Source organism: Callospermophilus lateralis, chromosome 7 (assembly GCF_048772815.1).
Source record: "Callospermophilus lateralis isolate mCalLat2 chromosome 7, mCalLat2.hap1, whole genome shotgun sequence".
NCBI classification, from domain to species: Eukaryota; Metazoa; Chordata; class Mammalia; order Rodentia; family Sciuridae; genus Callospermophilus; species Callospermophilus lateralis.
In genome coordinates this window covers 90,933,546-90,948,107 of record NC_135311.1, presented here as the reverse complement: position 1 = coordinate 90,948,107, position 14,562 = coordinate 90,933,546, and the positions used below count along the sequence as shown (strand labels likewise).

Genomic DNA, 14,562 nt, shown 5'->3' with positions numbered 1-14,562 from the left:
AGATGTTCTGGCAGTATTTACACTTAATTTTATGGGATTTCCAAAACTCAATGATTTCAGGTCCTTCGCAACATGGTACACTGTGCAGACCTGAGCAACCCCACCAAGTCCTTGGAATTGTATCGACAATGGACAGATCGCATCATGGAGGAATTTTTCCAACAAGGAGACAAAGAACGAGAGAGGGGAATGGAGATTAGCCCAATGTGTGATAAACACACAGCTTCTGTGGAAAAATCCCAGGTATTCAAAAGGAGAAATTTTTGTGATTTCTAGTGATTATAGAACTGGAGAGTTCTATCTAGTTTCTTTATTTTAACAAAATCAATATCTCTCTCTCTCTCTCTCTCTCTCTCTCTCTCTCTCTCTCTCTCTCCTCTATCTACATATGAAATGATGAAAGGACAGCCACACAGTTAGTTTCATTGTGCTCATGACTCATCAGCCTTCTCCATTACACTCAATTTCACAGAGCAGGAATGAAGTGGTTATCAGAAACCATCAATATTTGGACTGTGTACACCCAAACCACAAAGATAGTCATCTATGAACTTAGTAAATCTGACTGATCCTTGACTACTGCTGTCTCTCCATCCCATTTCTCCAGAATTCTTGTAGTTCTATCTTCAACTCCTCACTCTTATGTCCAGTTCTCTACTGTGGCTCTTTCTCCATTATCAAATGCATTGCCACCTTCATCAGAGGGCATCAAAGCCCTGTCTGTGTCCCCTTTCCACTTTGTAACTGTGCCTTTAGGAATATTCTAGCATTTTCCAGTTGGGTCGAAACCTACAAATTCTGTGTTCTGAGAATGGGAAATAATACTTTGAAGGTGTGTTTGCAGAAATACCCCAGATGCTAATAGTTGTGGAATATGTATACTATAAAGTATCTGTATTCCTACAATAGCTTCAAGACCTGCTGAAATGCTATTTTTTTCAGGACAGGAAATGGGTTGAACCAAGTGCTATGATTCAAAATGGGTTTATGGGATATCCAAGGTGTTTATCACAAAAAAATTGGGACTGATTTTTGTTAGCATCTAACCTCTTTCCCCACTACCTGTAAGCCCCATATTTGTATATACTTATAGTATCCGTATGTAGTTTCTTTGCAGTTAGTATTTTGTTGCTTCTTAGAGAAATCCAACTAAATTAGTTTAATATCTGTAAAAGTGATCTAAATGCTGTAAAGATTCAAGATATAATTAAATTAATCTGGGCCAAATCAAATAACCTAGAGCTTTAACTGGAACAAGATAAAATAAAAAGTAATTTACATTTTTCTTACTAACAGTGATGGTTTATATTTATATGATGTTCTGTGTGGTCCCATATATTATCCTACGTGAATCCCCAAGCAACCATGCAAGGCAGATAAAGCAGGTGTTTCCCCAGTGTCCAGTGAAACAGCTGTTCTCTTCTTAGTCACCCGGTTGCCCTCCACCCAAGCTTTTTTACTCTCCATCACTGGTCAGGTCTCCCTGATGCCATGACATCACCCCCCACCCCACCCCCACCCGGCTCTGGTGTTTCCCACAGATGGCCTCTGTTGAACTTTATCTGATTCATCTGGCAGTAAAGAGCTCATGGAATTGGTGTGCTCTTGGAATTTGTGGGTTCTTTCATCCCATGAGCTAGGAAATAAGCAACTAGCCCCTACCTTTTTAAAATGTCCTAAGCATTTCTTAGCAGTAGCAAAAGCAAATGAGGAAAGGAAATGACAGCACTGTGTTCAGCTCACTCAGTTTTCTCCATTGCCTTGAGCTGCTTTCTGGTCCCTGGAAAACACCTTGAAAATAGTCTCAAATCCATTAAATATGCATAAAGAAGTAGAAGCGGGGAGGGATGAAGTGTGGGCAGAAGAGAAGTATCTGACTCATCCACAGTCAAGTTGTCATAACCAATGTCAATCAGAGATGCCCCAACTTTGGTGTGAATCTTGTTTTTTTAAGGCTAAGAAAGAACCAGATATTTGAAAGAGTCACATATGATCAAGTGTTATGTATATTAAAACAACTTGAATATGTCGAATGACTGGCAAATACCAGAATATTTATACAGGAAAGTTTCTAGTGGAGTGGAAAGATAGCCATGTAATGTCCCCTGGGGGCCCTTGCTCATTTCGCCCTGAATCCCAAGCCAGTATCTCTCTAGCTCCCAAGACCATGACAGGGGAATTCCATTCCCTCATCCAACTACAGTCTATTCTCTCTCTCTACCTGCCCCCACCCCCACGTTTCCTGTTTGTCTGACAATGTAGAGGTCGACATGAGGCCACATGGCTAGCTCCTGCAGGATGCATAGCCCCTACACAAACCACAACAAAACCATAAGCCTTGGATTTATTCACAGGAACACCAGCAAAAGGAACTGCTTAATTGTTTTTATTTTCCTTCTTTCTTCTGATGGAAATGACTATGTGTCCTATGTATCCAAAACAATGGCAGGCATCTCCACAGAGGGGATCTTTGTTTGTTTGGGGCTTGAGTTATTTTCAAGTGTTTTATCAAACTCCTCTACAAGTCAGAAGCATCCCAGAGAACTTGAGAAATTCCAGAGCAGACAGATGCCAGCTCCTGTTGTTTTGGCACGACAGCATATTTTGAAGTTATCAGGGAAAGAATGTTGAGTCAGAACACTCTAGACCTGGGGCTGCCTTCTTCAGAGAATGACTCACAGAGTCCAGGTAGTGACACAGTCATTCCCAACACTAGTGCTTCAGCCAGTCTTCTTACCTGGCACATGTGAAAGGAAAAGCAGTGTGATATTGTGAGAGCACAGCCTTTGGAATCAGACAGAGCTGGGACTCAGTTCCAGCTCTATCACTTACTACTTATGTGACCTCTACAAGATCTTTAATTTCCTGAGTTTCTTCTTTTGCAAATGGCAGACTACAATACTTACTTTGCAAAATGAAAAGAGATACTGCATATATTGTATCCAGGGTAGGACCTACCATAGAGAAAGTACTCTGATAAAGCAATAGGTATTACTGACCTCTCTGAGGTTGGAATGGCTCTCTCTTAGAATGGAAACCAAGACTGCTTGTTTGATTTTCAAGGGCCCTTTGCAATGACAGATGTGTAATCTTATTTTTCTCCAGGTTGGTTTCATTGACTACATTGTCCATCCACTGTGGGAGACCTGGGCAGATCTGGTACAACCCGACGCTCAGGACATTCTGGACACGTTAGAAGACAACAGGAACTGGTATCAGAGCATGATACCCCAGAGTCCCTCCCCACCACTGGACGAAAGAAACAGAGACTGCCAGGGTCTGATGGAGAAGTTTCAGTTTGAACTGACCCTTGAAGAGGAGGATTCTGAAGGACCTGAAAAGGAGGGAGAGGGCCACAACTATTTCAGCAGCACAAAGACACTTTGTGTCATCGATCCAGAAAACAGGGATTCCCTGGGAGAGACTGATGATGTAGACATTGTGACAGAAGACAAGTCCCCGATTGACACATAATCTCCCTGCCCATGTGGAGACGAACATTCCACCCTTGACAAGCATGCCAGCTGTATGGTAGGGCCAGCCCATCACCAGGGCAAGGCCCGCACAGGACAAAGGTCACCTGGCCTTTGCAGTTACTTGAGTTTGGAGCCAGAATGCAAGGCCATGAAGCAAATAGCAGCTCAGGAATCCCGTGGTTGACTTGCCTGGCCTGCAGGCTTGGTGGAGAGCTGAAGTTTTATGGTAGCGGAGGCCAGTATCCCATCGCGACTCAATGGCTTGAAAAATGGAAGACACAAAACTGAGAGATTTCTCTGCACTAAGTTTCGGGACCTGTCCCGACAAGTGACTGAACTCACTGATTTAATAACTTCATTTATAAATCTGCTCACCTGTCCCCTTGTCTGCCAACCTGTGTGCCTTTTTTGTAAAACATTTTCATGTCTTTAAATTCCTGTTGAATACCTAGAGTTTAGTACCAACTTCTCCACAGATAGGTGTTCAGAGCTGACATACACTCTTTTTGACTCTTTCTGGGGAGCGGGGCGGGAAGGAAAGAAAATAGTCTTCCTTCTTTCTTGGGCAATATCTTTCGCTTTACTACAGTTAACTTTTGCAAACAGACAGGAAGGACAGAGCTCTAACCACATTCTACTTCCTTCCCCTGTTGTCCAGTCTAGCTCCACAGTGGCCCTGGTAACCCAGCTCTGTTTGCCTGCTTCTAACAGTAGTTTTTCTCTAGGGGTCTCACTATTTTGCTCTAAGCAGAATAACATTGAACAAAATAGGGGATGAGAGGGGGGTGGCTGTATTGTTCACCATGTCAGCCTGTATAGCACTCAACTTAATAAGGCAGTGTGCCCCTTGTGTCCTGAAGCCTCTGTGCCTCTGTGGGTTGCACAGCCCCATCCTGTTCTCTGCCTACCCCCCTCACTCCATGATGCTAGTCACTCCATTTTGCTGTTCACCATTTAACGCTGCCATCTTCCTCTTGCACTGCCTTCTGCGCTAACACCTCCATTTCTGTTTATAACCGTGTATTTATTACTTCATGTATATACTGTAATATTTTGTAAGTTATTAATTTATATATCTAACATTGCCTGCCAACGGTGGTGTTAAATTTGTGTAGAAAACTCTGCCTAAGAGTTACGACTTTTTCTTGTTATGTTTTGTATTGTGTATTCTATAACCCAAACATTGCTTAAGAGAGACATAGGCCCCTCTCCACAGAGCACAGGGATGGGCCTTTTGCTAAGAGGGCCTGCCCTCTCCCTGTCTGCGTTCCTAATACTGCACAGCCCCTTTATGAACAGGTTTTGCAAACAGGATTCTCATATTCAATACTAAAAGGTTTATACTGAGCTTTTATTTTGTATGGTTTGATAGGGGTAGGGGGCGATGGGACGTTGTTTTTACCATGTTCTATCCAAGTCTGTGTACGCATGAGTTGGGTTATAACCGGTTTCTACTATAATTGTGGCTTCGGTTCAAAAAGCAACACTACATTTGCTCACAGATGATTCTTCTAAGTATTCCCAAACTACTGACTTTGAAGAGCTAGCCTCCTGCCTGCCACTAAGCAAGAATGTCATGTTCCAATTCATTCTGAAAGAAAATGATAAAACAATGTGAATTTTTATAATAAAATGTGAACTGATGTAGTAAATTATGCGAATGTGAAGCTTCTTCTGATAACACTTGTTAGGCCTCTTCCTGGTGTCAGTTTCAGTTTGTAAAATATGTTTCATGCTTCGGTTCAGCATTGTGACTCAATAGTTTTAAAAAATGGCACAAATGTGCATGACCAATGGGTTTGTATGTCTATAAACACTGCATTGTTTCAGGTGGACATTTTACTGTTTTCAAGTTTCTCACAATGTATGTTATAGTATTATTATTATTATTATATATTGTGCTCAAATGCATTCCTAAGAGACTTTTATATGAGGTGAATAAACAAAAGCATGATTGGATTAGACTGTAGGCCCAATTATTTTGTGGTTAGTTCTGATGTATTAAAGCAGATCTTGTTTCCCTCTCTTTTCTCCAACTGTAACCCACAAAGAAAGTCAAACACTTTACCTGATCAACATCAAACTGGGGTTCTAGAATTTATTACCAAAGAATCCCACCTCTTAGCAACTGTTCATTTAGTTCAGAGGTGCAGGCAGGGGGGTGGTGAAGAAAAGCACACACACACAAAAAAAAAAACCACTTTGTTCATCTTGAACTAGCTTTGAGAATGTGTTGTGTTGAGACATAGAGGAAATCCTCCGCTTGGCTGGGTGCTTCAGAAAGTGAATCAGAAGCACAGCACATTAGCTTAGTGTAGTCAGAGAGACTCACTGATTCCCTCCCACAGGACAAATTTGAGGTCCAGAGTCATCTTAAACCACAATCCACAGAGCTGGGATGGACTTTCATGGTCTTCTCAATGATCCAAAGACTATCTTGCTAGTTATATGGTTAAGCTTTTCTTTCTGGAAAGAACAAGCATAAGCAAAGCACTTAAATGTTTTGTTGAAATCTTAAAAGTCAACATTTTAAAAATTTATACAGAGGGGTGTGTGTGTGTGTGTGTGTGTGTGTGTGTGTGTGTGTGTTTTGGGGGGAATTTGCAAAAAAGAATCAGTGGGTCACACACTGTAATCCCAGCAATTTGGAAAGCTGAGGCAGGAAGAGCAAAAGTTCAAGGCTAGCCTGGGCAACTTAGGAAGACCCTATCACAAAATAAAATTTAAAAAGGTTCTAGAGGTTGTAGCTCAGTGGTTGAGTACTCCTGAATAAATCCCTAGAACTGAGAAAAAACAAGCAAACAAACAACAACAACAAAAGAATTGGCAATGGTTCTTACTATAAGTGGAAAATAGAAGTAGTCTATAAACAAGTACGAAGGTGTGCTCTGATAGAACTGCACTTAATAAGCTGAAATTACTGAATTTCTTTGCAAAGACAAGGGAAGAGAAGCCAGTGCTGCAGAGCCAGCGTTCCCAGGACTTTCCACCACCCTTGACTTCTGATGATACCTCACCATTGTGGAGCTTCCATTGATTTAGTGACCAAAGTAGGTTGCTTATAAATGTTACAGGCATGATTTTTAAATATGCCTATAGCTATAAATATTTGCAAGTCTTTTTTTTTCTATTGAGAAGGGGGTCCTTAACCCTTGCTACAAATGAGGATCACATGGAAAATATATTTTTTTAAAAAATACTGATGTTTGGGCACCATTCTCCTCCCAGATTTGTGATTGAAGTGATCTTGGTGGAGCCCAAAGCATCAGATTGTTTTAAATTTTTCCCAGGTCATTCCATTGTGTGATTGGAGTAGAGAACCACAGTTTCAGAACCAAATCATGCTTGAAGCTATGGCTTTCACTCATGTGTCTTTAGACATTCATTTTGCACCTATCATGGCCTGCATGGCATAGTCAAGAAATTTTTGATGGTAATTTTGGTTATGTTCTAGTTTTCTCTTTCCAATGGACTTTTCACTTGACTTCCAGGTACGATGGGACTAAACAATGTTACTAGTTTCTTACATGGGAATCTCATAGGGTTTTGTTGTTGTTGTGATGGTGGTTATGGTGGTATATGTGTGTGTGTAGTGCAGGGAATGAACCCAGGGCCTTGTGCACACTCAGCAAGCAATTCTACCACTGAGTTCCATCCCAGCATTATCCTACATGGAAATCTTAAGAAGAGTCAGGCCAGGACTTGGGAATCCAACTGGTTACAAGCCAACTGTAACCTGTGAGGGCAGGGACCATGCTGGGTGCTTTCTCCCTCTCTACACTTCTAGCATCATACCTCATGGAGAGTTAATGCTCACACATTAGTACCTGGCCTATGGTATGCATTAACAAATGTTAGCTGTATATAACTAGAGGTAGCATGTTTTCTACCTTGTAGTTTCATTTACCATTTTTCATATGACTTTCATTCACAGTTCTGGTCAACTTATCCTGGGTCTGCTCAAATAACAGTGTTTCCTTAGGTTCAATGTCCCAGAACCAAGCACTGTATTTCATTCATGGTAGGGCACAGTGTAACTCTTACCCTTATTTGTTCTGGGCACTGTTCCAAAGCCCAAGCTTGTATTCATTTGGGGGATGTCAGTGACTCACCTGGATGATTCATAAGGGGCTTATAGACAAACAAAACCTTCCATGTCTTTTCACATGAACCACTCCTAAACTGAATCTTCTCAATTCTTTTACTTACGCAATTGAATTTCTGAACCTTAATGCACAGTTTATACTTTCCTACTTCATTTCATCTGAAAAACCAGTAGAATACAGGAAAGAATTTTCAACTGGGGTGTCAGATTGACCTATTTGTAAATTCCAGCTACATACACCTTTGTGACCTTAGAGAACACATTTATTCGATCTTCAGTTTCCTTTCTGTAAAAGTGAAGAATGACACCTACATCAAAATTTTATTTAGGAAGACTGAGATCACTTAGATACAAAGAGTCTGACACATTCCAGGCATAGAATAAATGAGATTTATTAGTAATATTAATGCCCTACTATGATAGTTAAATGAGATAACACTTACATGGAAAAAAATTTTCATATTATTGGATGCTATTATTTGGGGCCTAAAATATTATTTAGAATTCTGATTCTGATAATTCATCGACTCCAATGCTCCCTCAACATCTGTAATCTCATCTTTGATAATAATCTAGTTTATATTTTCATTAACATTATAAGTACAAATGGTAATCAGGATGGGACATGGAGTGGAGGAGTGATGAGTCACCTGCCAACTTTCAGATCATCATTCTCCTCCTCAATCCTAACTGACTGAGAAGAGAGATGATAGCACGACTTAACTATTAGAGAACCAATGCCAGCTACTTCTTTCCTGAATAGAGCCTTCTAAACATATATTAATAATCTGTTCTAGGATTTTTCCATACAATTGATGCTATGTTTGGCCAACTGCAGTGCCAGACTCTTTCTAGAAAAAGGAAAATTCTCCCAGAATTATGGCCTATTTTGTTTTCTCTCTAATTTCTCAAATAACACCAATGATGAGCCAAAAACACATTGTCAATTCCTTTCAATGGCCTGGGAAATCACGTGCTTAGAGACATAAAACCACTTAAAGGGCAGAGATACTCCTTCAGCACTTTGCCTTACCTGACGAGTCCCGCAGGAGAGCATGGTACTTGTGCATGCTGAGGTGAGTGCGCATCTCCCTTTCGCTGAGGAAGACAGTCCTCCGTCAGGCTTATAGCTTCAGGAGGGGTGCTCATGGGGCAGTGAAGGAGGACAGGGGAGCCTCTACTAGTTCATGTTGGTGCTTCAGCACATACAGTTAAGTAAATCAGTAAACGAATACTGACTCTGAAGGGGTAAGAAAGGGTGTTAATTCTTTTCTGCCCATCATACAAGATCACAGCCCAAAGCCCTATAACAAATGACAGATTAAGAGAAAGAGCTTAACAAGTTTATTCGACCATTGTTTTATGTAACATGGAGGTTTCAGATTTGAGATCCAAAGATCCAGGGTGACTATCCATTTTTATGCTTATGTTTGATGGAGCAGGGGCAGCTAAATATAAATATAATTGGACAAAAAAAATATATGATTTAGTCTATTTGGATTCTTCATGGCCACTCCTCTGCAGCATTCCTTTCTTCTGGGTAGGGAAAGAACCCTTTCTAGGAGGAAGATTTTAGGGCCTACCATCAAACATGATAGACCAGAGATTTGGTTATGGACAACTCTGACCCAAAAAGGTGGAGGAAAGTTAGAGTAATACTTTTAAGCTTTATGCTGGCTTGGGCGTAAAGGGGTCGTTTGGTTTCTATGAACCACCTTGGGGAAGATGAATTCTAGTTTCTACAGCCTGCCTTGGAGAATGAGAGGTAAGAGATGGAGGGTGGGTGTTTGTGTGTATGTGTGTAGGGGAAGGTCAGAGAGGAAGTTTCCTTCTGCATCTGCTCCTGAGGTCTTCACTTTGGGGTGTCATTTTCTAAGCCCTAACCATCTCCCAACATTTTCTAAGCACTACCTTAAGACATATGCCTGTGCCTGACATATTGGAGGATGTAGAAAAACAGATGCACAGATAAAAAATTCAGTATCATTTTAAGAAGTGCTAAACTAGAGGTAGACATAAAGAACATAATGCCTAACTTGTCTGGTGGGAGGCAATCAGGAGTATTTCTCATTAGGAGTCAAAGTTGAGTCTTTTTTTTTTTTTTTTTTTTTGGCCTATCATAAAAGATCACAGCCCAAATCCCTCTAACAAATGACAGATTAAGAGAAAGAGCTTAACAAGCCTAAATGAGAAGCAGTCAAAAGACCAAATGGATCTGGAAAGGAATGTCAAGAGGCCTGAATTCCAAGAGGAAGGAAGAGCAGTAAAAAAGTCGAGGACTTGAATTAGTATTTTTCAGTCTCATTCATAGATTCATTAATTTAAAAAGTATTTTGGGGGGTACAAACCATGAGCCAAGGGCTCTAGTAGACACTGGGGATATGGAGCAGAAGGACACAAACAGAGAAAAGCTTCCCTATCATTCAGTAAGGCTGCAGCCAAGGAACTGATGCAGGTTCTCCCAAGGATGGAAATAGAGTTATATGAAAGTAATCAAAAGAAATAACCAGTTACATGAAAGTAATGAAAAGAAACCAATTTGTAAGGAAGGGGAATTAGAAGCATTTTATGACAGTTACGTCAAGCCCTGTGGTGGGAGGCAACAGAGCACCTAGGAGGAACTGAAAGAAGGTTGGTATGGCTTGAGGTGTGGAGTAGTAAGAAATGATGCCCACGAGGTGACATAGGCCAGAGCCCACAGGGCCTGGTGGGCCATTAAAAGAATTTGGCTCTTTAAACCCAGTGGGAATCCACCAAAAATTTTAAGTAGGGAAGTAACATAATCTTACTTCCATTTCATCATCTTAATCATAGTGTGGGGACAAATCCTGAGAGGATGATAAAGAAAGTAGGAGATCAGCGATTAGGCTATTGCATAGAGTGGCCAACACAAGATGATATCAGATAGACCAGGGTGGGTCCCTGGGGCTGAAGAGAAACGGCTGAATGGGGAGTTATTTAGACACTGCCTTTACAGACATTGTGATGGATTATGATAGAGAGGGAAAGACAGGAATAAACATTACATTTTGAGCTTCTGTGACGGGACAGGTGGTAAAGTCACAGAAATAGTAGGGAAACAAGAAATAGTAGGGAAATGCTAGTTGGCATGGATTGCAGTGCTGGATGTGTTGATTTGGAGCTGTCTTTGTGACATCCAACCGCATGGGAAGTAGATAACTGAATACAACAACCTAGAATGCATGAAGTTCAGGCTGGGAATTATCATATAGAATATAGGTATCTCATGTTGCCGGGGAACATGGTAGGGAGTGTATCTATGAGAAAGTGGATAGGGGAAAGGTCACACCCATATGGTACTCTGGTCTGCCTGCCTTTCCCCCACCCCGCCCCTTCTCTCTCTTCTTTTTCTGGCATTGGGGATGGAACCCAGGCATGCTCTGCTGCTGAGCCACACTCTCAACCCTTTTTATTTCCTTTTGAGACAGAGTTTCATTAAGTTGCTGAGGCTGTCCTCTAACATGCAATCTTCCTGCATCAGCCTCGGAGTAGCTAGATTATAGGTGTGTGCCACCATGCTTGGCTTGGTATTTCTGAGATGAATATAAAAGGATAAACCTGTAAAAGAGGTGGAATAAGAAAAGCTACAGAATTTATATGAAAGACTTTATATGAAAGTAATATGAAAGACTTTATATGAAAGTAATATGAAAGAGAACCTGCTAAAGAAGGCTAAAGAAAGAATATTTGAAGAAGGAAGTGATCCATAATATTAAGTCCTATTGAGAGATGAAGATTTTTAAAAGGGAAGGGAAATTTCCATTTTATTTAGAAATGTGTATACCACTAGTGAATTTAGAGAGTATCTCCAGTGGGTTGATAGCCTAGTAGCTAGTTTTCAGTAAGTAAAGTTTAAAAAGGAGGTAGAGAAGAAAATGGAAGCAGTCAAAAAAGATAAGTTTGCTATAAAGAGGAAGATTGAGAAAAGGATAAGAGGTAAAGGAGAATTTCCAAAGTATAGGTGGTACTTAAATATATTCTAATGAAAGGAGAGTATCCTGAAAGTATAGGGGAGAGAGGGGATCATTGATAACATCTTTCTAGTGAGGCAGAAGTGTTGGGGTTCAAAGCACTGATGGAAAAACCAGTCGTAGAAAAAAAGTCACTTTCTCCAAATACTAGAAAAGGAGGGGCACATGTATAGTGAATTTATAGAGCGAAATTGAAGGTGTTCCTTTCTTCTGTTTCCTTTTAAACAAAGTATGTCTTCTCACCATTTCTTTTAACCAAAAAGAACACTTGGTTAAAATCAAATTAAACATTTTCAGAGGATGAATGCTGAGAGACTGAAATTGTTGGAGAATAATGAAAAGGTTGAAACTGTAGACAAGACAGCTCTACTTGGAGAAGGAAATGATAGCAAGACATTCTTATAGTGTGTAAAAAGAAAAGTAATTTGTTCTTAATTATATTACAGGTGGGACCCAGGCTGATGGAAGTTATGGGAATTAGACTCAGAAGTAAGAAAAACTAGATTTTTTTTTTTTTTTACTATTCTTGCCCCCAAGTGAAATAATTTTATTTAAGATGTGGTGAATCTCCAAATTCTAGAAGTGTTTGTTCAAGGAGACTTTTACTTCTTGGGGCAAATATGAAGGGAGAAACTCAAGCATGAAACAGAAGGCTAGATGTTGTGAGTTTCTTTTTCTTCAGATGCTTTTCTACCATTTTTATCATAAAGAACATATGTTTGGGGTGGGGTTGTGGCTCAGAGGTAGCGCACTTGCCTAGCATGTATGAGGCACTGGGGTTTGCTTCTCAGCACCGCATATAAATAAATAAAATAAAGGACTATTAACAACTAATACATACATATATATATACACATTCTGTACCCTTCAACATGAAGTTCATTCTCCCTGGGAAAGAAGAGACAGGAAGTAAAAAAGTTGCCAGGCTAGAATTTTTATGAGAATGTTATTATCTTTACACTATTGGTCCAAGCTGTAAGACTGTCCTATCCTTGACTGTGTTTGCATTTGCATCGTGGGGGGTGTTGTTTGGCTTAGTTTTCACCAGAGCTTTGAAAAACCCCTTTATTGTCTTCAGTGATTTTTACCTAGCTTATTCTCATTTTTTTGTGTTTGTTTGTTTGTTTTCTGTGCATCACATTCTCACATTCATTGATTGGCCTTCTTGACTCTTCTTTTATGGTCCCAATTTTTTTTTTGCATTATTCATTCAAGAAATTTGTCCCTCCTCTTTCAGTTTCTATAACTACTATTGTACAACATGTACACTTCAGAGACCATTCTTGTGCAGTCACATGAACTTTTCTCATTTGCTTCCTAAAATCCAGGATACGGTCATTTGTACAGCACTTTATATGCTTTACACTATCCATTCGTGATTAATGCAAAGATTCTACAAATGCAAATTAGGTACCACCAATTCCAACAGCATCACTACCACTTTCCTTACTACAATAACCATCTCCTTAATATTAAAGATAAGAAACTGTGATCCAGAGAAGACTAGAGAAGTGCCTCCAGTCTTCTAGGAGAGCTGAAAAGTAGACTGGAATCCATACCTGCAGAACTTTAAAGTCTAGACTCTTTTCATATGCAAATTTACTGCCCCAAGCTATTGGGCTATTGTAAATTTGGAGTGGGCATGATTACTTTCTCCAAAACTTCCTGTTGTATCCTCCCCACATTCTTCCTCTTTGGTTGCAATTACATGGAATTGCAGTTCCTTTAGTTAGTTCCTCAATTACAAAGAATGCTGATTAAATGATTGAGTGAACTTTCTGAGACCCTTTTGTATCAAATTCTCTTGAACACTGATGTTTCTTAGGTAGTCTGAGCCACCTCTTTTGAGTAAACTTATTTTGGCTCTTTTGTGTCTAAATTACCCCTCTGAGCCATACAAATTCCAACTTTGACAATGCATCTAATCATTCATTCTGTTGGTCATTCAACCAAAAACGATTTACTAACTGTTTGCCATCTGCCAAGCACTGTCTAAACCCTTAGGATACAAAGGTTAAAAAAAAAAAAAATTACACAGACTTCATAGAGCAACATTAACCAAATAATTATAAAAATAAATGCAAGCAAAGCAAGTAGTTCTTTTTTTCCCCTCTTTGTTAGCTCTTTCATTTTTCCATTTGCTAGGTCTTTTGCAGTTAATATGGCAAACCTACCTTGGAAACGTGTCTCTTTAACACAGTATGACTTTTCTACAATACACCTTAATCTTTTAGAAATCCACCTCACCTTACCCATTTCATAGGCACATAGAATCTAGAGTTGGAAGAAAACTTTGAAACTAGCCAACCTGGTACCTCTCAATCTTGAATATGCATGCTCATCTCCCAAGGATCTTGTTAAAATGCTATTTCTACATCAGCAGGCTGGTGTGAGGCCTGAGATTCTGCATTTTTAGCAAGTTCTCAGCCAATGATGCTAGTACATGGTTAATGCTATGAAGAGCAAGTCCTCTGGTTTATAACTAGAAATAGTCATCAGATTATCCTGCTTTTGTAAAACAAAACAAAAAAGCAGATTCTAGAAAGAATAGAGCAGATTTTTAGATCTATAACAGAGGGGCCAGGACATGAGAAATTTGAAAAGGCAGTCTCAAACTTCCGGTCATAATAGGAACTGGACTTACTGCCCTACCTAAAACAACTAAAAGAGTTAAACCTGACAAAACATGATACAGTGGTTTTCAAGACACTAGATGTTAGTTGATGAAGGAGAGTGATCCCTGAGGTAAAAACCTTGAGGGAAGCCCCATAATTGTCCCAGTTCACTGCATGGAGAGGGTTTTGCAGAGAGTAGTAATCCAAGCAGAGTCCAGCTGACTCCCTGAGTTGGAAAGACAAAGCAGAATCAGGGGAGAATGAAGAGGTCAGAGTTTTGGGGGTGTAGTGACAGAAAGGAGGAGGTTGCACAGAGGAATCTCCGTCAAGTATACCACAGAGTCCTGACCTCGTAAGGGGGAGAAAACTCCTTG

The 14,562-nt window shown here is 40.0% G+C and overlaps 1 protein-coding gene across 4 annotated transcripts in view; it reads left to right on the top strand.

Annotated features, from left to right (window-relative positions):
* Window positions 1-5,408, top strand: part of Pde4b (phosphodiesterase 4B) — a 421,328-nt gene extending 415,920 nt beyond the window's left edge. For all 4 annotated transcript variants that reach the window (XM_076863761.1, XM_076863762.1, XM_076863763.2 and 1 more), the window contains 2 exons: window positions 61-243; window positions 3,106-5,408. In XM_076863761.1, coding sequence (XP_076719876.1) covers window positions 61-243; window positions 3,106-3,474 — 552 coding nt within the window. In that variant the 3' untranslated portion in view covers window positions 3,475-5,408. The remainder of the gene's footprint in view (window positions 1-60; window positions 244-3,105) is intronic.
* Window positions 5,409-14,562: the final 9,154 nt, after the last annotated feature.